The sequence below is a fragment of the Capra hircus genome, chromosome 19 (genome assembly GCF_001704415.2).
Source record: "Capra hircus breed San Clemente chromosome 19, ASM170441v1, whole genome shotgun sequence".
Classification (NCBI taxonomy): Eukaryota; Metazoa; Chordata; class Mammalia; order Artiodactyla; family Bovidae; genus Capra; species Capra hircus.
Genome location: NC_030826.1, coordinates 57143212 through 57166138, shown reverse-complemented (window position 1 = coordinate 57166138; position 22927 = coordinate 57143212). Strand labels below are relative to the sequence as shown.

General features: G+C 58.9%; 1 protein-coding gene across 2 annotated transcripts in view; it reads right to left on the bottom strand.

The window, feature by feature from the left end:
* The window catches only part of SDK2 (sidekick cell adhesion molecule 2), a 272623-nt gene that overhangs the window by 37706 nt on the left and 211990 nt on the right, over window positions 1–22927 (bottom strand). Inside the window, exons 19-34 of one of the 2 annotated variants that reach the window (XM_018063889.1) lie at window positions 19698–19893; window positions 19387–19485; window positions 18838–19029; window positions 17035–17156; window positions 15912–16021; window positions 15657–15807; window positions 12097–12334; window positions 10685–10800; window positions 9877–10066; window positions 8440–8538; window positions 7030–7224; window positions 5810–6011; window positions 4820–4923; window positions 4272–4342; window positions 2574–2709; window positions 963–1019 (exon numbers count right to left, since the gene is read on the bottom strand). In XM_018063889.1, the coding sequence (XP_017919378.1) occupies window positions 963–1019; window positions 2574–2709; window positions 4272–4342; window positions 4820–4923; window positions 5810–6011; window positions 7030–7224; window positions 8440–8538; window positions 9877–10066; window positions 10685–10800; window positions 12097–12334; window positions 15657–15807; window positions 15912–16021; window positions 17035–17156; window positions 18838–19029; window positions 19387–19485; window positions 19698–19893 (2278 nt within the window). The remainder of the gene's footprint in view (window positions 1–962; window positions 1020–2573; window positions 2710–4271; window positions 4343–4819; window positions 4924–5809; window positions 6012–7029; window positions 7225–8439; window positions 8539–9876; window positions 10067–10684; window positions 10801–12096; window positions 12335–15656; window positions 15808–15911; window positions 16022–17034; window positions 17157–18837; window positions 19030–19386; window positions 19486–19697; window positions 19894–22927) is intronic. The other variant, XM_018063888.1, reaches the window with a different exon arrangement.

Genomic DNA, 22927 nt, shown 5'->3' with positions numbered 1-22927 from the left:
ACACGCTGGGTCACAGGCCACTTCTTCCCTGCCTGGCCTGGGCACCCTGATCACAGGGGTGCCAGGTTCCCAGCACCTCCCCATCCCCCTGCCCTCCCTTTCCCCGGGCTAGTCTCCCTAAACCAAGTCTCAACATGGGGCCAGGGCTCAGCCTTAGAGAGAGGGGCTTATTGGATGTGAATTCGGCGCTAAGAAGCCCTCTGTTCCTGCTCACTTCGGGGTGTTTGGGGGAGACACTTAGAAGCTGGGAGAGGGGGCAGTTGCAGGAATATGGGCCTGACACCTGGGGGGGTCACTGTGCCTGGTGGGGGGCTCCTCTTTGCTCCCCCTGACCCAGGTGGGCATTCTAACCACCCTGACAGCCCCAGGCCTGCGCCCACGAGGAAGGAAGATGAATAACTCAGTCTAACGTGGGCCCCTAACAGGAGGCCCCCTGGCTCAAGGCTCTGGGTCTTGGGGAGAACCAAGCACCCTCCGGGATGTTAGGAAAAGAGTGAGGGCAGGGGACCGGGGCACTGGCCAGGGACCTGTCCTGGTCCCTGGGGGAAGAAGGGGCCCTGCTCACTTCAGGGTGGAACTCGGTGGACAAGACAGCTGAGCTGACAAGTGCCTCTGATGGACGAGACGGGCGGCAGCAGTGTGACCCCTCACCCATCCAACCAGCGGGACCACCAGGTCCTACCGCGGACCCCGTCACCATTCCCGGCTCCCCAGAGCATAAGGCCAAAGCCATTTTCCTTTCTCTTCTGTCCTGATAGATGAGGGCTGGGGCAGACCCTCCCGGGAGACCCCCTGCTTTGCTGTGCATTTCAGGAAAGTCTCGTGTGTGCAGGAAGGCGCCTTTCCTCAAGCAGCCTGAGGTGGGCGTAGCCCTGGGCTGCAGGCCAGCGTCCTCGGAGGCCCCTCTCCCCTCCCCGTGGGAGGCCTGGCCCGTCGGGGAGCTGCTGTGCAGGGGGACTTACTGTCCAGCTCGTACTGCGTGAGGCTGGGCCGGCTCAGGTTCCGCATGGAGTAGAAAGCTATGGGGTGGGGTCAGGGGGGTGGTCGGGGCGGGGGGGTGGGGTGCGGAGGGGGCCGGAGGGAGACAGCAGACAGAGGAGGTTAGTACACACACCCACTGCGCCACAGAGACCCTGATGAGGAGGCGGGATGGGAAGACACATGCAGAGGGAAGGGCCTTCCAGATTCCTGAGTTAGGGGCTGGGGCGGGAGCGGGGTGGGGCGGGGGCAGGCAGCTCCCAGGATGATGCTGCCCCACCCTGGCATGCACCCGCCGGAGGTCACAGGGCACCAGGAGTCCCTGGGAGCCCAGTACCCCCAGATGGAGACGGTTCTGAGGGACCCTCTGGGCCCTTGTCTAAAGGCTGAGTTCCTGCCGTGATGGAGCGGTGTCGTTAATTTCCTCATATGAACCAGAAGCCATTTTACTACTAGGAAATATGACTGTATTATACACAGGCCTATAAAATCACAACCACCAGCACATGTCTGCCAAACGATTTAAAAAAAAAAAAAAAGAATGCAAGCTGTTGGATCAGCTACTTCTGAGTTTTTTTCTATTAATTTTCCTTGGCTCCGCGTTCAATCATCTTGTCTGCTAATACCCTCTGGAAGACAAGGAGCAGAGGGTTTAAGAGAAGGATGGAAGGAAGCGTCAAGACGGATCAAGAGGATCTTAAGCTGCTCCTCCGCTCCCACCCGTCTCTGATCTGGTCCCACCGCCCATCCGGGGACTGATTCCTGTGACCCCTGCCCATCCCCAGCATGAATCAGTGGGGGGTGGACCACAGCACGCCATCTCCCAGACTGGCTCGGCTCAGTCCCAAGCCTGTTGCCTCGGGGCCACCCTCCCGCTCTCCCCTACGTCTCCTATTCGCCTCTACTTGGGCCCCCTGCCCCATCACCAGCCGTCATCTTCAAGTCCCCGAAGTAACTGTCCTAACTGAAAGCACGGCGCATCCTTCCTTAGCTTGAATGACTCTCTGGCGTTTCTACTTGGCTTCTCGAGTCTTCCTTCCAGTTGCAGAGGCAGGCTGGGCTCCGAGGACCCCAGAGCAGAACAGTAACCTCCCAGAGGAACCAGAAGGGGCCAGACGGCTGCCCTTGGGACGCGACCAGGCTTGGTTTTGAGTCCTTCCCACCTCAAGCCCTTTGCACATGCCAGGACCCCCCCACCCCCGCTTCTTTAAGACCTGGAATCATCCATCAGGGCCATCGCCACGGGCATCCCCTGGGACGTCTTTTCTGACGCCGGCTTTAGGCTCCCCTGGAATGTGCCCTTCACAGCGGTCAGGCCAGGGGTCTTAGACGCCCCTACCAGGGCTTTCTTCTCCAGCACCTGGCTCCTCCTCCAGCCCGCTAGCTCTGAGAACGCAGGGACCCTGTCTGTCTTGCTCCCTGGTATCCCCCGGTGTCCGGGGGCGTGTGAAGTGCTAAGGAAACACGCACTTGGTGACTGAACGGGACGGGCTGAGTCGCACACACGAGGAGGGCGGCAGGGTTCCAGGGTAACCAGGTTCCGGGAAGCTGGGAGGTTCAGGCTCCGCCCACCCCCTCCCTCCGCTGTCACTCACAGGTGAGCTCCGCCCACTTGGCCCCTGGGTTGTTGATGCCGCGCAGCGTGAAGCCCCTCATTCCGTCGTAGAGCAGCTCTCGGTAGCGGATCCGGAAGCCCAGGAGGATTCCGTTGATCTTGTCCTCCGACGGCGGCTGCAGGGCAGAGGGTAGGATGATGGAGCCGGCTGGGCTGGACCGCGGCGGCAAGTCCCCCTTCCACTCGGTCCCTCCTTCCCTCCCTCCCTCCCCACACCGCCTCCCGCAGGCCTAGAGCAGGGACTGTGTCTGGACCAGGAAAAGGAATCGAACTGGCACTGAGCAGCTTTAATTTCCGAGCATTTCCGGCGAGGTTATTCCACCCCTGTAGCATTCTCTGTGAGGCAGGGCACGGCAGGGATCACCACGCCATTCCCACCGCACAGAGCAGGAAAACGAGGCTCAGAGATGGAAAGGAACCTGCCCAAGGTCACACAGCATCGTGGGGGCCCTGAGCACGACTCTGGATGCAGGACGAGTCTTACAGTGTCATTCCTTGTCTAGAAACTTCCTCACATGATCACCCACCCTGGCCAAGATCTCTTGGAGTTTCCCAGGAGTCAGGGAACTAGGTAGAGGCCCCGGCCTGCTGTACAGCGAGACCCAGGGAAAGCGTGTCTCCCTGAGCTGCGCCTCTGTGTCTTTATCGTTTTCTCCTTTGCTTTCTGCTCCCGTCCTCAGATGAGCTGGAGAACAGGCTTCTGGAGAAGGTGGAAACTACCTTTTATGACACCTCTTCTAAAAAACCTGCTGCAACAGTTCAGCCTTTTATGAGCTCCTTAATTGCGTCCCTGGCTGCATCTGGCACCTCCCTGCTGCTCACTCCATCAGGACGGCCCCGCCCTGCTCCAGCCTCCACTGGCTCCTGGTTGCTCCAGGTCATTTTCTCTTTGGGGACCGTCCTCCTCAGGGGGGCCCTGGGGATGGGGGAGGGTTGGGGAGGGTCCCTCCTGTTTCCTCCTCAAAGGCTTCCCCTTCAGGGGATCTGCAGGTGGGCAAAGGTTGGCACCTGACCCTCTAATCCTGAGAAAAGGAGACACTAGTTCCTGGTTTTGGGGCCCCTGGGGGTGACCTGCTGAGCCCCATGGCTGGACTTCAGGGGGTTGGGGAGGGTCGTGAAGGTACCCAGGGGCAGCCGGCTCTCTGAGAAGTGTCCTGGGTCTTCCTCCGGCCATGTGAGAGGCAGTGCCCACATGAGCAGTGGCTGGGGGTGGACAGGGATGGAAGGGGGATTCTTTGTACCTGGAGAGTGGGTTCCTGCTCACAGGTCAGAGCCCGGCCCGGGGAACAGGTGAGACACACACACCTGTGTCTGGTCTCTGTTGGGAACCCCTTCACTCAGAGCAGGGCTGGATTCACGGAGACCCTGGATGTCCCACGCCTGTCTCTGTCCGAGGATTCTGCTGACCTCAGGGCACCTAGGGCCAGCCAGCAGCTGTGTGACCTGGGACTTTCTCATCCCCTCCCCGAGTCTGGGTCCTCATCCACACAAGGGTACGTGGCGGGATCTGATTACGGGGAGAGGAGTGAAGGGTGTGTCCGTGTACATGTGAGCCTGCGTGTCTATGCACGTGGGCACCGTGTTCCAGTCCTGCCGGGGCTGGTGAATTGCTGGTCCGAGCACAGACTGTGACCGAGTCTGCGTGGGACACGGGCCCCTCCCCGCCTGCCGGGCGTACCTGCCATCGGATCAGCACCGAGGTGGTGGTGTGGGGTGTCACCGACACGATGGTGGGCGCTTCGTCGGGGGCTGTGGGGAGAGGTGGGCAGCTGAGCTCTGGGGCCCGTGGGAGGCCATGGGGACCAGGTTCCACTGACCCTGGTCCCGTTTCAGGCATAGTCCCCACCCCCACTGCCCGCCCCAACTCCTGCGAAAGAATAGCCAGTGTGGATGGGGAAAGGGGCCGGGACCCTGACCCCAGCGCAGACCTGAGGGCCTGGAGCCTCCCCTCTCTGCCCCCCACGGGCCTCCCCACGCTGACACGGCTTTCTGGGGTTGGCCGTGAGCTCGGAGATGTGAGGATGCCAGGCTGGCTGAGGGTGCTGAGCCCTGGAGAAGGTCCCTCGGACCCAAACCTCCTTGGGAGTCTGCCCAGGGAGCCAGACCAAGGATCCAGCAGGCCTAGGGTCCCTCCATCTTTGGAGGCCCCCTCGCCACAAAGAGAATGCCCAGCACCCAGCAACTGCCCAGGGGACCGAGAGAGAGACCCAAGCAGAGGGCGCTGACCGGCTTGTAGGGTGGTCAGGGGCTCTGACTCCTCGCTGAACTCGCTGTCTCCGATGTCATTGGTTGCCTTCACGCGGAACTTGTAGGATGTGAAGGGCTTGAGCCTGTAGAGGAGTCGGAATAAATGAACGGGGGAGGTGTCCCTCTAGGTCCCCCCAGGGCAGCCCCGGAGGGCGAGGGTCCATTATACAGACAGGAACATGGAGGCTCAGAAGGACGGTCTGCTATGAAGGCAACAACCTGGGGCGTAGGCCAGGCCCTGGGGCCCCTAGACCGGGCCAGCTCGGGGTGTGGCCTCACCCTTGGTCCCAGCTAGACGCCAGAGGTCCCCAAGTGGAAATGTCCACATATTTCCTACTTCAGAGGGGCCTGCAGGCGGAGTAACCCCACTGGGAGCTGACCCTGCCCCCAAGAACTGCCAGCCAGCTCTTGCACTTAGTAAATTCAGGAGGGGCTGAGGGTCTCAAGAGTTAACCAGCACTTCATCTCCATGAGGCTCATTTCCTCTCCAGGCAAACGGCTTCCTTTTTGATTTATTGGGGGTGCGGTGGGGGGTGGGGAGGAGAAGAGTATTGCTCAAAACTCTCGGTCACGTCAACTGGAATATTAAAAATACATCCCAGTAGGAATTAAATTGAAGGCAGGATTTCGGAGCGGAGCTCCACTCCCCTATTAAAGATGGAGGAGATGCCGGCTGGCTGGCGGGATCCAGCTAATGAAGAGTGGCCAGCCTCTCTCGAAGGGGGGGCTTCTAGACTCCAGAAATAGATAATTAAGAGGCAGCCCTAACAAGGCTCCAGGGAGGGTGGGGAGGGAGGTTCAGACACAGCTGGAGGGGATGTGTGTGGATGGGGAGGGGTCTGGGGGATGGGGGCTATGGAAGCCATGTGGGGCTGGGCTCCGGGCCCCCAGGAGTCCCTCCGAGGGTGGTGCGGCCCCGGCTGGGCGGGGCAGGGTGGAGAGGCTGGCGGCCAGACCGCGGGGCCTCACCGGTCCACGAGGAAGGTGGAGGCGTTGTGGCTCACGGAGGCTGAGTGCAGCGCCCATCGGCCGCTGGGCAGCTCGCGAGTCTGGACGGTGTAGTAGCGCACGGGGGACAGCCCGTCGCTGCCCGGCTCCCAGGACAGCAACACGCTGCGTGCCTTCACGTCCTCCTGCTGCACCACCGGCTTGCTGGGGGGCTGCGGGCGGTCTAGGGGGGTGCACGGAGCAGGGTGCGAGCGGGTGAGCACGCGGCAGGGGGGTTAAGAAATGCACGTTCTCGCCCACCTCCCCAGCCCACTTCCATGCATAGCGGACCCGACAGTCAGCACTGGGGCTCCTGGTCAGCGGTGGTCCCCGGACTAGGAGAGGCCTGGGTGTCTGGGAATTCACCCCACTCGCCCCCCAGGGCTGACAGTGAGAGGTGTGGACTTCGGCTCCTTCGACCTGTGTCTGCACGGGGCTGTGATGGGACCTAGGCTGGCCCTGATGGAGTGGGGCTGAGCCCACGTTCCCTCCACGGGACTCGGCCTGTCTGCCCCCCATGCGTGGTCCCCTCTCGTGTCCCCACGCCCTGTGGCGGGGGTTTTCTGCACTTTGGCTTTGGGTGGATGGGTCTCTATTGACGGGGCCCGTCCTGCACGCCGTGGGCTGTGTGCCCACACCCACTAGATGCCAGGACGCCTTCCTCTCCAGGTGTGACAACCCAAAGGCCTCCAGACTTTGCCCAGTGGCCCCCGGGGGGGCCAAGTCACCCTGGTTGAGAACCACTGTCCTGGGTTTTTTTTTTTTTTCTGGGAACACTGTCCAATAAGTCAGGTTCACAGGGGTCTGGGGATCAGGCCTGCTGCTGGGGAACCCGATCCGGGGTGGGAAGCCGAGTCAAGGCCGCAGGGCGAAGGCAGCTGGGGCTCCGGGCTGCGGCCCTGTTTTGTACCCAACTGGACCCCTCTGTCGAGGGGGCAGGGAGTGAGGAGGGAAGTTGGTCTCACCAACCCGCCCTTCGGAAAACCAGTACCGGCTCAGAGCAGGGTCCTGGAAAGGGGACCGCCCCGCCCAGCTCCGGAAGTCTACTGGAGCCCATGCCGGCCTTGGGGACAGAGAGGGGAGCCCATTCTTCATTCGGGGTCAGGACAAGAGACTCACAGCTTGTCACTGGCCCACCCCTGGCGGGGCACCAGGAAAGGGGGTGAGTGCCTGACCCCTCCCCAGCCCCAGGGGATGGTTACCTCTCTTCTCGGTGGTCACCACCAAGGCCTCGGCAGCCTCTCCCCACCCCTTGCGGGTCTGGGCCGTGATGCGGAACAGGTAGACAGACTCCGGCTTGAGGCCGGTGGCCGTGAACTGGCGGGCGCTGGGCGCGAGCACCTCCACAGCGGCAGCGTTGGCCGAAGTGGCATTGAGCCGGTGGGTGATCTGGTATGCTGCGGGGCGGGAAGGGGGGTTGCGGCACTGGGAGGAAGGGCAGGCTGCCCCCAGGGCCCCAAACCTGAGGCCGCCGCAGCACCTGCCCTCGAGCCACTCTGGGTCGCTCTTACATCCTCAGCTGCCCCCTGGGGAGTGTGACTCTGGGGGCCTTGGACCAGTGCGACCCACCCCCTACCCAGCCCAGCCCCCAAGGAGGACACTGAGGCTCAGAGAGGCCAGACCACCTGCCAGGAAGTGACCGAGCCGGAAGTCCAGCCAGCCCAGGTCTTTCTAAGTCCAAGTCACGTGCCCTCCCCACCTCCACTCTGCAGAGGCATGACTATCACCGGGAGGTGCCCGGATTGAGAGCCCTGAACCGGACACACGTGGTCCAGTCCCCACGTTACAGGTGAGGGGCTGAGGCCGTGGAGGGGAGCAGACGGGCTTAAGTTCACACGGCTGCTGATCTCAACCCTGCACCTGCTCCTGCATGTGTGAGTGTGTCTGTATGTGTTAGGGGAGGAGCCTTGGATATGAAATGATGCTTCCCATCTACAGTATCCCTGCTGGGGGCTGTGGGCCCCACTTCCCACCTGTGATAGCCCCCGGGCTGAGCCCGTCAGGGTACCCTGACCTGGCCACACTTAGAAGCTATGGCCGAGGTTTACCAGATGGCCCATCACCTGGGGCCCTGGGGTTCTTGGGGCACAGAGCTGATCAATGGTCCTTCCTGCCCCTCTGTGGGGGTACAGAGCTAAAATGATCCTCAAGAGACCTGAACCTGACCGTGCCCTCCAGCTGATAACCTTATAGACAGTTTTATTTTAAGTTGACGTTTAGTCGATTCACAGTGTTGTGTTGATTTCTGCCGCGCAGCAAAGTGACTCAGTAATACGTGTACACGCACACTCTTTTTATAGTGCACTCTTCTATTATGGTTTATCCCAGCGCGCTGAACACAGCTCCCCGTGCTCTACAGTAGGGCCTCGCCGTCCATCCACCCTAGGTCAGCATCTGCTGACCCCAAACTCCCCCTCTCCCCCTCCCCCTGGGCCACCACAAAGCTGTCCTCTGCCAGACTGAGATTTCTAGTGGGAGAAGTCAGAACCTTTCTCGGGGATATGTGAACACTGCCTGGGCTCAGTCTCTCTCCTGCCCACGCAGCATCTGCCTCCTTTGTTTCTTATACCTCCTGCTTCTGTGGCCTGGGCCCGGGAAGGGGAAGGCCTTACCAAGGATGATGCCGTTGGGGGCAGCGGGGGGCTGCCAGACCAGCCGCACCGACGTGGTCCGCACCTCCGGGAATAGGATGCCCACGGGGGGTCCCGGGACTGAGGGGCACAAGGGAGGAGCAGGTGACTGAGCGGCCACCGCTCGGCCCCCAGACCCACCCCGCTCCCGCAGAACAGCTCGGGGGAGGCGGGGGATGACCCATCCTGCTCCTGCAGAGTAGCGGGGAGGCAAGGGATGACCCACCCTGCTCCCGCAGAACAGCTCGGGGGAGGCGGGGGATGACCCACCCCGCTCCCACAGAACAGCTCGGGAGAGGCGGGGGACGGGCCGCTTGGCTCAGTGAGCTGCGGGGGAGTGTGTGTCTGCGTGTGAGCACGGGGCAAGGACATGTGATCAGGGAGGTTTACATATTATTTGGCAGGAAGTAGAAGGGACCCAGGCTCCAGTCTGGGGGAAAACGGAAGTGCCCATCCCGAGCCAGCACCAGTCTTCTTTCCAGACTTCTGTCTGGAATCCCCAGATCTGGGGCGCCCTGTCCCAACAGCTCCCAGCGTGCTTCCTGGGTCTGTTCCCCGGATCCACCCTCCCCAGGGTGCAGACTTGCCCTTCTGGACCCAGGAATGGCCAGTGGGCGGCTGTTTCAGGGCACACATGTGGATGGAGATGGCTACAAGCCGGAGGGGAAGGGGTGAGGAGGGGAGAGAACCAAGGTGATGGGGGCACAGGTTTTCCTGCGCCGCTTCCATCCCACCGAGAATGCCAAGGAAGCTGAGATTTCTAAATTTGAACTTGGCCTTCCAGGTCATTAGGAGGGTATATTTGTCAAGGCGGAAGGATAGAACATATTTAATTTAACACATCATTAGCTTGATTTATCGCTTTCGAGAGCAGAGACATATGGTGTTTGGGCTTCTTTTGGCCCTCTCAGCCCGACCCCACCGATGTTTGTGCTGAGCAGCGTGTGAGGATGCGTGTGGGCAGGAAGCGGGGGAAAGGGCCTGTCAGGGCGGCCTCTGATGGGGCGTTTTGCCGCAGAGACGGACGCCTGGAGCTCAACTGGCGTCACTCGTTGGCAAACAGGACCCGTAGGCTTGTGCAAAGGGAAAATCAGGCCTTTTCCCTTGCACAGACCTGCACTCGGCCTGAGCCTGCCCCCAGGGACAAGGATCAAAAGGGGCGCAGATTCTCTTTTCTTGCCCCAGAGAGGCTGGATCAGACGCCAGAAGGCCCCTGCGCTGTCATCTCTTCCTCAGGGATGAGGTCTGTTGCTAGCCTTCCCTGCAGTGGGCAGGTGGCCCTCAGAGGCCCGCTCCCCCAGGGGAAGCCTGAGGCCACGGTTCCCTTTGGGGCAGAGGGAGACCCCAGGAGGGGCAGGGCTGGGCAGGGGGCAGTAGGGAGTGGAGCACAGCTCCAGACCCCCGGGGGTGTGACCTCACCGTCGTCCAGGGTCCGCTCCAGGATGGGAGGGTGGCTTGGTCCCCCGTCGCCGATGCGCGTGAAGGCCAGCACCTGGATCTCGTACAGCACGTACTTGCCCAGGCCTGTGAGCTGGGCGCTGCGGGAGGAGTTCCCTTCCACCAGCCAGAACCGGGGCGGGGCGTCCGAGTCCTTCTCCTTGTACAGCACCTGTCAGAGCCCAGCGCAGGGTCAGGGCCGCGGGCCGGGTTCTGGTCTTGCCAGAACGTCTCCTGTCTCCTCCCCAGGAGCTGGATGGGGGGCGGGGTGAGGATGAGTAGGTGGACCCAGGGCCCCTTGGAGGGGCTTGGTCCCCGGGTTACAAGCTAGTGCTCGGGGTAGGCGGGGGACACAGAGATGTACTAAGCTGCAGAGCTGGAGATTCCTCGGGGAGCATCCGGCTAGGAAAGCAGGCCCAGAGAGGGGGCCTGACTTGCTCAAGGTCACACAGCCAGGAGCCACAGCGCTGGGATGTCTCATGACTTCCAGGCTGGGGCTGTAGGTGCAGGCTTGGGAGGAATTCTAGAAGATGATGGAAACTGAATCTGGGCCCGTGGGGCTGAGAGTGAGTGGCCCAGTGTGGCCTCCTGGGGCAGGCAGAACTGCCCCCCAGGACCTCCAGCCCTCATGGGAAGCTTCCCCACCCGCAAGGGAGGACTCCCTGGTTGCCGTGGTGACCTGTGGACGCCAGCAGGCAGATCCCCCGTGTCCAATCTGGAAGGCAGCGTTCTGGGCGCCAGGGGCTCGCCAGGACTGGGTGCCTGGACGGGGAAGCAGGGAGCCCCTCACCTTGTAGCCCAGCACAAGCCCGTTGCGGTCGGACTCGGGGACCTCGTTCCAGCGCACCAGCATGCTGCTGGAGGTGGTGGCCAGCGCAGACACGTTGGTGGGCCCGGAGGACGGCACTGGGGGAGGGGGGAGAGGGGAGGCGGGGCTCAGGACCCAGTGTGGACCCCGCAGCGGAGGGGTGGAGGGGGTCCAGGGAGGGAATGGGGGCGCGGTCCCCAAACAGCAAACTAGCCCGCGACCGTGATGCTCTTGGCTCCGGAGCATCACACGTGCTGCCTCTGGCGCGAGGTGAGCCCCCCGTGACCCCCGCTCAGACTCACGACAGGATGAGCCTGCACTTCCTGCCAGTGCAACCGCGGAGTGGGGGCGGGCGGGGGGGGCCCAGTGGGAGGGGAGCCGTCACTTAAAGGGCGTCAGGAGGAAGCCACAGGGTACCCGCCACGTGTGGACGGACGAGGGCTGCCTGCAGGGTGGGAGCGCCTATTCCGTGGGTGTCCCCTTGCCAGGCCCCTGTGAGCGGCTGCTTGTGTTTCTGGAAGGTTCTGAGAGCTAACCCAACCTGCTCCCCCTTCCCCTCCCCAACCTCCAATCGTGGGGTCTTGCAGGCATCACTGGGGTCAGGGTTAAAGGACACAGAGCCAGGTATCTCCTCCTGGGAACATGTCCCCCTAACTTGGGAAGCAGTGCAGGGAAGGATCAGGTACTAGAGACATACACACACACACAGAGAAACCACACATACACGCACACACACACGCATACATGCACACACACACAGAAACCACACACACACACAGGAACCGCACACAGACATACACAGAAACTACACACACACACAGGAGCCACACACACACACAGGAACCACACACATACACACACACGTAGGAACCACACACACACACACACACAGAGAAACCACACACACACAGGAACCACACACACACACGCACACACACACACAGAAACCACACAGACACACACAGGAACCACACACATACACACACACATAGGAACCACACACACACACACACACAGGAACCACACACACACCCACACACACACGTACACACACAGAAGCCACACACACACACGTACACTCACACATACACAGAAACCACGCCCCCACACACAGAAAGCACACACACACGCACACACACAGAAACCACACACACACACAGAAACCACACACGCACAGAAAGCACACACACACGCGCACACAGAAACTACACACACACAGAGAAACCACACACACATGCACACACACAGGGCATGCTCTGTCAGACGCTGAGCACAAGCAGGAGAGTGAGCCCAGGACACTTCTGCACCGCAGCTCCAGCCTTAGGGACCCAGGCGGGGTGTCCCCAGGCCACAGGGAGGTGGCCTGGGTGAGGGGCGGGCACCCGGGGCGGTACCTGACTCCCGGGTACGGCCCGTCACCGCCGGGCTCCAGGGCCCACTCCCGACAGCGTTGAAGGCCTGCACCTGAGCGCGGTACTCTGTCCACTCCTCCAGGTCCTCGATGGTGCACTCACGCTCCACGCGGTCATGGACCACGTGGCTCAGCGTCTTGCCATGGCCGTCTGCCCGGCTGTACTTGATCTTGTAGCCCACCGACTCGGGGTTCCCATTGTATGCCATCTCCGGGAGAGGCTGCAGGAGGGGTGGGGGGAGGAAGACTGCTGTGAGGGCTGCCCCACGCTGTGCAGACCTGCCAGGCTCGTGTGGCCTCTTCCAGGGAGACTTCGGGATTACCCAGCCCACTGTCCAGCCTCTCGGCACCCGTGTGAGGCACGCTCAACGCTGAGCATGGCTTGGTTGTGTGACTCTGTGTTTCTGACAGTCCCACCTTCTCCCTGAGTCTCCCCTTGGGCTCAGAGGAGAGGCAGAATCCACTCTACAGTGCATATGACAAATTCATGACCCTGCCGAGGGGGCTGGCCCAGGAGGAGCGGCGTAAAGGCTGTCTAACACCTGGCACCTCTGGCCATGGTCTCTGCCACTAAACTCCCACCCTCAGCCTGCCAGCTGCTGCTGCTAAGTTGCTTCAGTCGTGTCCGACTCTGTGCGCCCCCATGGACTGCAGCCCACCAGGCTCCTCTGTCCCTGGGATTCTCTAGGCAAGAACACTGGAGTGGATTGCCATTTCCTTCTCCAATGCATGAAAGTGAAAAGTGAAAGTGAAGTCGCTCAGTCGTGCCCAACTCAGCGACCCCATGGACTGCAGCCTACCAGGCTTCTCCATCCATGGGATTTTCCAGGCAAGAGTATTGGAGTGGGTTGCCATTGCCTTCTCCGAGCCTGCCAACAGATACTTATTTAACAGCCTACAACATGCCCGATCTCAGCCCGTGTCTGCCCTTGGAGAACAAGCGTGCGGAGACAGCGTCTCTACTACAGGAGCCGCTGTCAGGAAGTCCTTCCGCCAGCACACCTCCGTCTCTCCTGTGCATTTTCAGCCTCCCTCTTCTTGGTGTCTCAGTGAAGAGGAAAAAAAAAAGAAAAAAAACAGCTTCCTCTCCTGGGCCTGTGACTAGGCTGGTGAGGCTGAAGCCACTGCCTTAAGTCTATCTGGATGAACTTGGCGGTGCTGACTCGCAGTGGAGAGGTGGGCCTGTCGGGGGCAGCCTGTGACCTGGGCAGGCGCTGGAAGACTCTTGCTCTGACGGTGGCAGGGCTGGAGCTGGTGTGCTCTCAGCCCTCACTGGCCCCCGCTCTGCTTCCCTAAAGAGCCCCTGATCCATGGGCCCCCACGTTCTGACCCACTTTCTCCAGGTCCTCAGTCTGTGCCTTGCTGCCTCCATACTCCCTCCCCGGCCCCCCGCTCCTGCAGACACTTAGTGAAGCAGACCAGAGACCATTAAGGCAGCGATCGATGCGCCTGAGAGCTCGAGCCGGGCCCAGGTCGCAGGCTCCCTCACCTGCTAAGGAAAGGTAATGGGCCACGCCATTAGGGGGGCCCCGAGGGGCCGGGGCCCCGCACTGCCCAGAAACTGCCTCCTGTGCCCCTCCAGCCCCCACCCCGGGTATTGGACGCCTCAGCCTTTTAGTACTTGGAAACCTTAGAGCAAGGAGCAGGGGGCAAACGGAGAGCCAGCCTGGAGGGGAGTGCAGCGGAGGAGGGAAGTGGGGATGGGGGGTGGTGGGCTGGGCAGGTGGATAGCTCCCCGCGGTACCCGTGCCTGGGGGGCTCCTTGTTCATAATTAGTGCTCAGCCAGGGCTGACAGCCACTAGCACCTCCATCAGGCTGTTTATGAAAGGTAGCAATGACCTGATAAAAAATAACCCTGATAAGCTTTGGTTCTGATAAACCAAAGCTCGGTGCTTTTTAAGTTGAGTTTGGGACAACTAGTAAATATCTTTCAGTTCAGTTCAGTTGGTCAGTCATGTCTGACTCTTTGCAGCCCCATGGACTGCAGCACGCTAGCCTCCCTGTCCATCGTCAACTCCCAGAGTTTACTCAAACTCATGTCCATCAAGTCAGTGATGCCATCCAACCATCTCATCCTCTGTCGTCCCCTTCTCCTCCTGCGTTCAATCTTTCCCAGCATCAGGGTCTTTTCAAATGAGTCAGTTCTCCGCATCAGGTGGCCAAAGTATTGGAGTTTCAGCTTCAGCATCAGTCCTTCCAATGAATATTCAGGACTGATTTCCTTTAGGATGGACTGGTTGGATCTCCTTGTAGTCCAAGGGACTCTCAAGAGTCTTCTCCAACACCACAGTTTCAAAGCATCAATTCTTCGGCGCTCAGCTTTTTTAGTGGAGGCCAAAAGGAGTTGTGTGGGGACTTCCTTGGTGGTCCAGTGGTTAAGAACTCGCCTTGCAAAGCAGGGGACGCGGGTTTGATCCCTGGGCGGGGAACTAAGATCTCATACGCCACGGAGCAACTATAGCCTCTCCCCCGATACTACTGAGCTCACGTGCTGCAACTAGAGAGTCTGTTCACCACAACTAGGATCCCACATGTGGCAACTAAGACCTGATGCGGCAAGATAAATAAATCAATAAACGATTGTTTAAAAACACGAGTTGGTGGTTGGAAGGGCCAAGTGAAGCAGAGTCGGGCAAGCTCCCCCTGAAGCTAGGGTTCCTGGGTTTTCTAAGAAGCCGGGCTGTGCAGAGCTGGCCCCACGTCTCCTTGCCTAGGAATTCCTCCTGGCTTGCTGCTCTCTGGGGCTTCATCCCGGGAAATGCTGTCCCGGGGGGAATGTTCTCTTTTGTTCCCCAGGAACAAAAGCATGCTCAGGGTTTACGGTGGTGGGTTTTGGGGCCAGACTCCCTGGGTTGGGATTCTGAGCCCTGCTGTTAACTAGACGGTGTGGGAGGATGGAGGGAAGGCTACTTGGGAAAGTTATCCCACCTCTCTCTGCCTCAGTTTCCTAATCTGTAAAGTGGGGCCAGGATACTGTCACAGGCTCCCAGGGGGAGGGCTCAGTGTCCAACACCGACAGCACTCAGAACACTCAGAACAGTGAGTGGCAGGAGGGGAAGCCCTCAGCCATATCACTGACTCGTGCAGGGTCACGTGGGGTAATGACCCTCGACGTGGAGCCTATGGGGACAGAGCTTAATGCCTCTGCCAACTCCCCCCGAACCTCAGGAAGAGCCCCTCATTCTCCGACTAGGTGGGCAAGACTGATTGGGTCTGAATCCCAGAACCACCCCAGGGAGCTGTGTGACTGGGTGAACGCGTAACCTCTCTGAGCCTCAGTTTTCTTAGCTGTAACTTGGCATAGCTGTAACTTGCAGGATTATATGGAAGAAAAAAGGCAAGATGCTTGGCACATGGCAATGTTCAATAAAGTGTTTTCTAACCTCTTGTCATGCAGAACGTTTGTTCGTTTGGCTAAGACTGATGGCTGGAACCGAGAAGGGGGCTGGAAGTGAGCCAGTGGATGCCCGCTTCTGCAGGGCGATGAGGCGCAAGGCGACGTCCCGCCCCCACCACCCTCGGCGCGCTCGCGGGAGCCTCACCACCCAGCGGAGCCACAGGCTGGTCTCACTGGCCGTGCGCAGGGTCACGTTGGCCGGGGCCATGTCAGGGGGTGCCTGGAGGGTCTGGATCTTTCTAGAAGGCTGGCTGGGTGGGCTGGTGCCCACGATGTTCACCTGGCGCATGCGGAAGCTGAGCCGGGGGTGGGGGAGAGAGGGTGGGCGCAAGGGTGAGGGCAGGCCCCCAGGGCCGAGCCCACCGCCGTGTGGGCAGCCCCTCGCCTCCGCGCCCCATACCTGTAGTAGGTGAAGGGGTTGAGGTCGGGCACCTCCATGGAGCGGGCGTCGGGCTCGTTGGGGAGCTGGTGGATCAGCTGCCACTCGTCTCCCTCCCCGACCACGCCCACCTGCAAAGAGAGACCCCCTTAGAGCCCGCCAGCCCGCCAGGCTGAGCTGGGGGTGCAGGCCGGCCCATGCAAGGCTTTGACAGGGCTCACCTGGAGGACACCAACTGGGGCCCCCTTCTTTCCAGGCCCTTAAACATGACTTCAAGGATGACCCCGAGCCCGCCTGCATCAGAATCTCATGGGACGCTTATTACAATACAAACCCATTCCTGGGCCCTGCCCGTGAAAGCGTCAGAAACCCTGGGAGTGGTGCCCAGGAGTCTGCTTGTTCAATAAGCTTCCCAGGTGATTCTCCTGAACATCCGGTAAGTTTCTGAAACTCCAGCTAGGGGGTTCCCTGGTGGGCCAGTGGATAAGAATCCGCATGCTGACGCAGGGGACACGAGTGTGATCCCTGGTCTGGGAAGATCCCACGTGCTGCGGAGCAGCTAAAGACCATGTGCTTCAACTACTGAGCCTGGACCCTGGAGCCGCGAAGCGCAGCTGCTGAGCCCGCCGGCGGGAAGGACTGAGGCCCTTGCTCTAGAGCCGGGCTCCATGAGGGGAGCCAGCGCAGCGTGAAGCCTGTATACCGCGACTAGAGAAAGCCCACGTGAGGCCACGGAGACTCAGCGCAGCTGAAACCCCCAGCTGGATCAGAGTTTCTGGGGGCGGGACCCAGGCACTGCAGTTTCTGGACGCTCCCCTGTTGCAGCCAAGCTGAGAACCGTGAGTGCAAAGGAAGCAGCTGGTCATTTCTCTGGGCCAGCAGGTCGCCACCCTGATCAGAGGGTGTGTGTGTGTGTGTGAGTGTGTGCGCGTGTGTCTGCACATGTGTGTGTGCACGTGTGTGTGCAGGCATGTGTGTACAGGTGAGGCAGAGGGGAACTGTGGACGCTTTTGGTGTACCTGGCCTTCTGTACCTTGCATATGGACTTCACACTGGTGTAAAAACACACACAGTTTGCTCTCAAGAGCAGGGGCACGGCCAAAGCGAAGGGCAGGCTGCCCGCTCTCCCCTCCGCAGGCTCTACCTGGGCCTCCACCAGCCAGCGGGAGATGGAGGTCTTCCCGTCGTAGCCTGGCTTGAACTGCAAGGTCACGGAACGCGGGCCGATGTTGGAAATGCCCAGGTTGGTGGGGGCTCCGGGGAGTTCTGGAAGAAGGAGACAGGGCAGGAAGGCAGATTAAGAAGGTCCTTCCACGTCGAACAGGGCTCTCTGGGCACAGAGGGGGCTATGTCATATACTTCCTAGAAAGCTCCTCCTCCAAGCACGACCGAGGCCTCACCCCCTGCCCCCAACACAGGCTTCCATCCTGCATCTACGGCTCGCTGTGTTCAGACCGGGGACGGGGCAGGCTCGGGGCTGAGAGAACCTCAGGGCCATGCAACAGGGGCTGGGCTTCCTAGAAAGAATCCTCCTCTCCATCCACCCATAACCCGCGACAGCACTCCCCAAATGATGCTGCCTGAGGGAGATTTGGAGGAGGGGTGAGGGGAAGGAGGAGGAGACCTTGTATCCTGACCAGGAGCCTTGAGGTTCAGGATGAACAGAAAGAGCTCAGGTGCCAGGGTCAGACTGTTTCCGATGCTGTGTGTCTTTGGGCAAGTTCCTTAACCTCTCTGTGCCACAGTATCTTTCTTGGTAAAATGGAGATGATAATATCACCTACCTCAGGGATACTGTGTGTGTGTGTTAGTTGCTCAGTTGTGTCCAACTCTTTGCGACCCCATGGATTGTAGCCCACCAGGCTCCTCTGTCCATGGGACTCTCCAGGCAAGAACACTGGAGTGGGTTGCCATGCCCTCCTCCAGGGGATCTTCCTGACCGGGGATTGAACCTGTGTCTCTTGCACTGACAGGCAGATTCTTTACCATCTGAGCCACCAGGGTTACTGGGGGGATTCAGTGCACTGATGGATGGAGCTCTGGGCTGGGTGAGCACTTCACCAACAGTCAGTGCTGCTTTAAATTATCAAGTAATTTAATAACTACCTAGTGGCAAGGACGGTAAGGAATCGGCCTGCAATGTTGGAGACACAGGTTTGATCCCTCGGTTGGGAAAGATCCCCTGTAGAAGGAAATGGCAACCCACTCCAGTATTCTTGCCTGGAGAATCCCGTGGACAAAAGAGGAGCCGGGCGGGCTACAGTCCGTGGGGTCACAAAGGGTCGGACACAATTGGGCCACAAACAATCTCCTTCTTGTCACCGTTATTATCACGTGGGGTGGGCCGAAGCCCAGTTATCTCAACCATCCTGGTGGGTGGGCGGCTCCAGGCATCCTGGCCACATGGCACAAACAGACTCACAGAGCCAGATGGGAATGCGTGGGTATCTAGATACAGACGAGGAAACTGAGGCACAGGGGGCACGTGACTTGCTCAAGGTTGCAGAGTCTGGCAGAAGCGGGGCTGAGAGGGGGCCTCAGCTTGCTCTTTAAACTGGGGGTGGGATTATTCACACCCTGCTCTACCCCGCTCCCAATACACATTCTCACTAGTTGGAATCCCATTTGGACCCTTTAGGTGGCAGTGAGATTTCCTTCCCTGAGTCACAGATCCCAGTGTGCGATGCAGAGCCTGGTGTGGGCATTGTGGGGGGGGCAGCGGCCATGGGCGGAGGAGAGAAGGGTGGGGGCCTGTGGGGTCTGGGCTCCCCTGAGAGCCAGACAAAGAAGCAGCAGAGCCCACCCAGCCTTGCCATCATGAGGGCGAGGCCGGCCCTGGGGGGACCCAGGGACCACAGACCCCAAGGAGGGGCCGGCTGTGCGGGACGTAAGTGCCCGCCATCAGGAGGAGAGTGGCAGGAGTCGGGCGCGGGCGGCGGGCACCCACCTGGAGGCACCCCCGAGGAGATGGTGGAGGCTGACACCTGGCCCTGGCCCTTGGCGGTCATGGCGGCCACCTCGATGGTGTAGGTGGTGAGCGCGGTGAGCCCGGTCACGCGGTATTCCAGGGTCACGTTGGGCAAGTAGTGGGTCACGCGCGTGTTGGTGCGGTTGTACTCCTCCCAGGAGATCCGGTAGCCTGGGGAGAGCCCGCAGCACAGCGTGAGCTCAGCTGCAGTGGCCTCAGCCTTCTGCTCTGCTGCTCATGTCCCCACGAGTCTGGCGGTTGGACGCACTGGAAGCAAGGTGCCTCCGGGGAGGTGGGAGCATCATGGGTCGGGGTGGGGCGCCCTTGCTGTGTGGGGATTGCAGCCACGGTGAAGAGCTGGGGTGTGTCACAGAGCAGAGGGGCTGAGAACCTTCTCTGAGTCTTCTCCAAAAAAGACTGGTCTGCTGAGAGGCTCTGGAGGGACGCTGGGTAGGCGGTAGGGGGATGGACAGGATGACCCTTCCCGGCCCGGCTCACCCCCTGCGTCGGCAACACTGAGGGGCCTACCTGTGAGGATGCCGTTCCTCTCCCCTGGCTCCTGCCAGCTGACCTTCAGCGAGGTGTCCAGGACGTCACTGAAGCTCAGGTGTCCCACAGGCCCAGGCACTGCACCCCGAGAAGGCCCCCCACCCCACCCAAGGCCAGTTAGAGCCAGAGAGAGACCACCGTCTGCAAGATGACCCGCGGGGCTCCAGGGGCGCCCCAGGCTGGAAGACAAGAGCAGGGCTGCCCTGTGCCTGGAGCGCACAGCCTGGCCCGTGGAGGAGGGGGTGCGTAGGGAGTCGGGGCAGAGGGAGCCGGGACCGGGGGCTGCCTACCATCCTCATGGGTGCGCACCAGCTGCGGGGTGCTGCGGGGCCCGTCCCCGGGGGTGGTGAAGCACAGCACCGAGGTGAAGTACTCCGTGAACTTCTTCAGGCCAGACACGAAGCCCACGTGGATGCTGTCTTGAAAGTTGGGCCGGGCGGTCACCATGGTGACCTCCTCTTCCTGCTCCGGCTCCCAGGCGATGAGCTGCAGAGAGGCCAGGCACTCAAGCAGGGCGGCAAGAACGGGACCAGCAGAGGCCCAGCGCTTTTCCAGAGGCTGGGCCACGGACAGTGTCCAGGAGCCCAGCTCCCCAGGATCCCTCCTCCCAGGGAAGGGAGGCCGCGTTGGTACCCACAGGCCCCTGGAGCATCTGTCCTCTGGGAGCTCACTCTGGGGTGCTTTTCCATTCCCTGAGTGACTTACTCTAAGCAAGGCAGCCGGCAAGGTGCTTTCAATGAATCATCTCTCATTCAGTCCCCACGGCAACCCCGCAGGGAGGGACTTGACCAAGATCGGCTACATAATTTGCAGATCCAGAGAAAAATGCAAATGGAGACCCCCTTGTTTAAAAATTGTTAAGAATTTCCGGAGACAGCAGCAAAGTGCTGAACCAAATATGCAGTCCTTCCGAGTATGGAGACTTGAGTGGCTACATAGGCACGAAGCCAGTCTTGTTTTTCACTGATGATGATAATAGGCTCAGAGAGGCTGAGTGACTTTACTATATCCCATAGTGGTTAGAAGCTGAGGGTCTCTCTTTCCAATACCTGGACCCCCTTGTCTTTCTCTGTCTGGGCTAGGGCAGTTCTCCCCTGGAACTTCAGTGTGTAGCTAACTCTAATCCTTTTAAACTTGTTCTGAGTTGGGACTTTAATCTTAACCATCTGCTAGAGGTGGAGTGTCAACAGGAAAACCCTGTCTGGAAATTCAGCATCACTTTTCATTTAATCTCCACTCTGTACATCCCACCCATAGCTGCATTAACTCCCCACCTCCCCTTCCATCTCTTCCTGCCTCCTGTTTTTTAAAACTGGAGTGTAGCTGATTTACAGTGTTGCGTTAATTACAGCAGAAATCGCCAAGTGATTCAGTGATACATATATATGTGCGCATGCGTGCCAAGTTGCTTCAGTCCTGTCCGACTCTTTGCGACCCTGTGGACCATAGCTCGCCAGGCTCCTCTGCTCATGGAAGTTCTCCAGGAGAATTCTGGGGTGGGTTGCCATTTCCTTCTCCAGGGGATCTTCCCAACCCAGGGATCCAACCTGCGTCTCTTACGTCTCCTGCAGGGGCAGGCGCTTTCTTTACCACTAGCGCCACCCGGGAAGCCCCATACATATATATACATTCTTTTTAAATATTCTTTTCCATTACGGTTTATCACATGGTTCCCTGTGCTGTAGAAGAGGACCTGTTGTTTATCCATCCCAAATATACTGGCTTACACCTGCTAATCCCAGACTCCCGATCCATCCCTCTCTCCACCACCACCCCCCACCCCGAGGCAACCACAAGTCTGTTTTCTGTCTGTGAGTCTGCTTCTGTTTCACAGATAAGTTCCTTTGTGTTATGTTTTTGATTCCACTTGTAAGCGATATCCTACGGCATTTGCCTTTTTCTTTCTGACGCACTCAGTGTGATCGTCTCTGGATCCACCCACGTGGCCTCGTCTTTCTGCCTCTTGGTCTCTTGCCCCCCACTCCTTTTTCTCTGGGCCCTTTGTCTGTCTCTAACAATGACAGCTGGTCTCAGAGATTTCCTCCTTTATTTGAAGTTGATTAAATAGCAATTAATGGTGAAAAGCAACACGGGATGAGTTTTAATAAGCCTGGGTATTTATAGACATAAAACAATACCATGCCAATGTTTCCTGATTAACTCATGCCCATAACAATGCTTAATCTGCTCCTTTTCATGGCCGCCTGTTTATAAAGGATGTTTGGAAATTTAATTGGTATTGTGAAAAGATAGCCGATAGCAAGTTAATTAGACACTAATTAGACCCTAAAAATACTAATCAGAAATACTAAGTGGCATTTAATAAGTATGTTAAATACCCTCCTTATTTCGGTTATCTTGTTTCATAGCAATTAAATTGCTGAACTTCTTTGGAGTAGATGAAGAAACAAGTTTGATGTTTTAATTTAATTTAATTAATGTAAATTCAAATTAATTACGCCATTAGAATTAATTGCGCGGTGTATTCTCCAGTAAGTGCAAAATCTAGGTAAATATAATCTTACTGGGTTTAGACCAGTTATGATCACTACAATTAAAAAAATATATAAGGGACAAAGAACGTCCCGACAAATGCATAGAAACAAGATCACAGGGAACTGTCTTGAGAAATGACACGGAGGACGCGCACAGGGTGGCGGAAGCCTGGCGCGGTGGAGTCACGCCCGGGGCATGCGCACATACAGGCCAGAGACCAAGATGGCGGAGGCGGCTTCAGAACGTTTATTCTGGAGTGTGGACCACCTGTCCTTCCACAGCTGCACCTGAAGAGGAGGGGCTGAGGGCTGAGGGCTCTCCCTCGGGGCCCAGAAGACAACAGAGGCATCCTCCTGCCTTCTAGTGTCCTCAAAGAGGCTGGGCTCCGGCAGCCGCGGGGTGGAGTCTGTGCTCCATGTACACGCACTGGGCCTGGCACTGGGTCAGTCCATCACCGACGAGGCCCGTTTCACCATTGCAATGAGGACGAGATGGGAATCACTGTCCTGCGCTGTTACAAAATCAAAACCAACGGGCCTCCCTGGTGGTCCAGGGGTTAAGACTGTCTTCAATGCAGGGGACATGGGTTTGATCCTTGGTCAGGAAACTAAGCTCCCACCTGCATGGGGAAACTAAAGCTCAACTCTGTCATTTACTGGGAAAGTCAGTCAACCTCTCTGAGCCTCAGGATTATAGGAGACACTATCGGCTACCCTGATGGTTGTAGAGAAAAGGGCTGAATTGATGTGTCTTTTTTCTGATGGAGGCAGTACAGTACAGGCTCGAGAGTCCAGGATAGTACGTTTGGCCTGCTAGATACTCGAGTTAAAAAAAGAAGGGGAACTTCTCTTTTTCTCCCTCCCCTCCTCTTTCTCTCTATTTTTCTATCTCTTTGCATTTGCACAGATTTGTATAAAACATCCTGGAAGGCTATGTAAGAAATTAACAACAGTGATTCCCTGGAGTGGGGAGAATTTCAAGGTTGGGTGGGAAAGAAACAGGCAGATGAGGGGCTGGGGTGGGA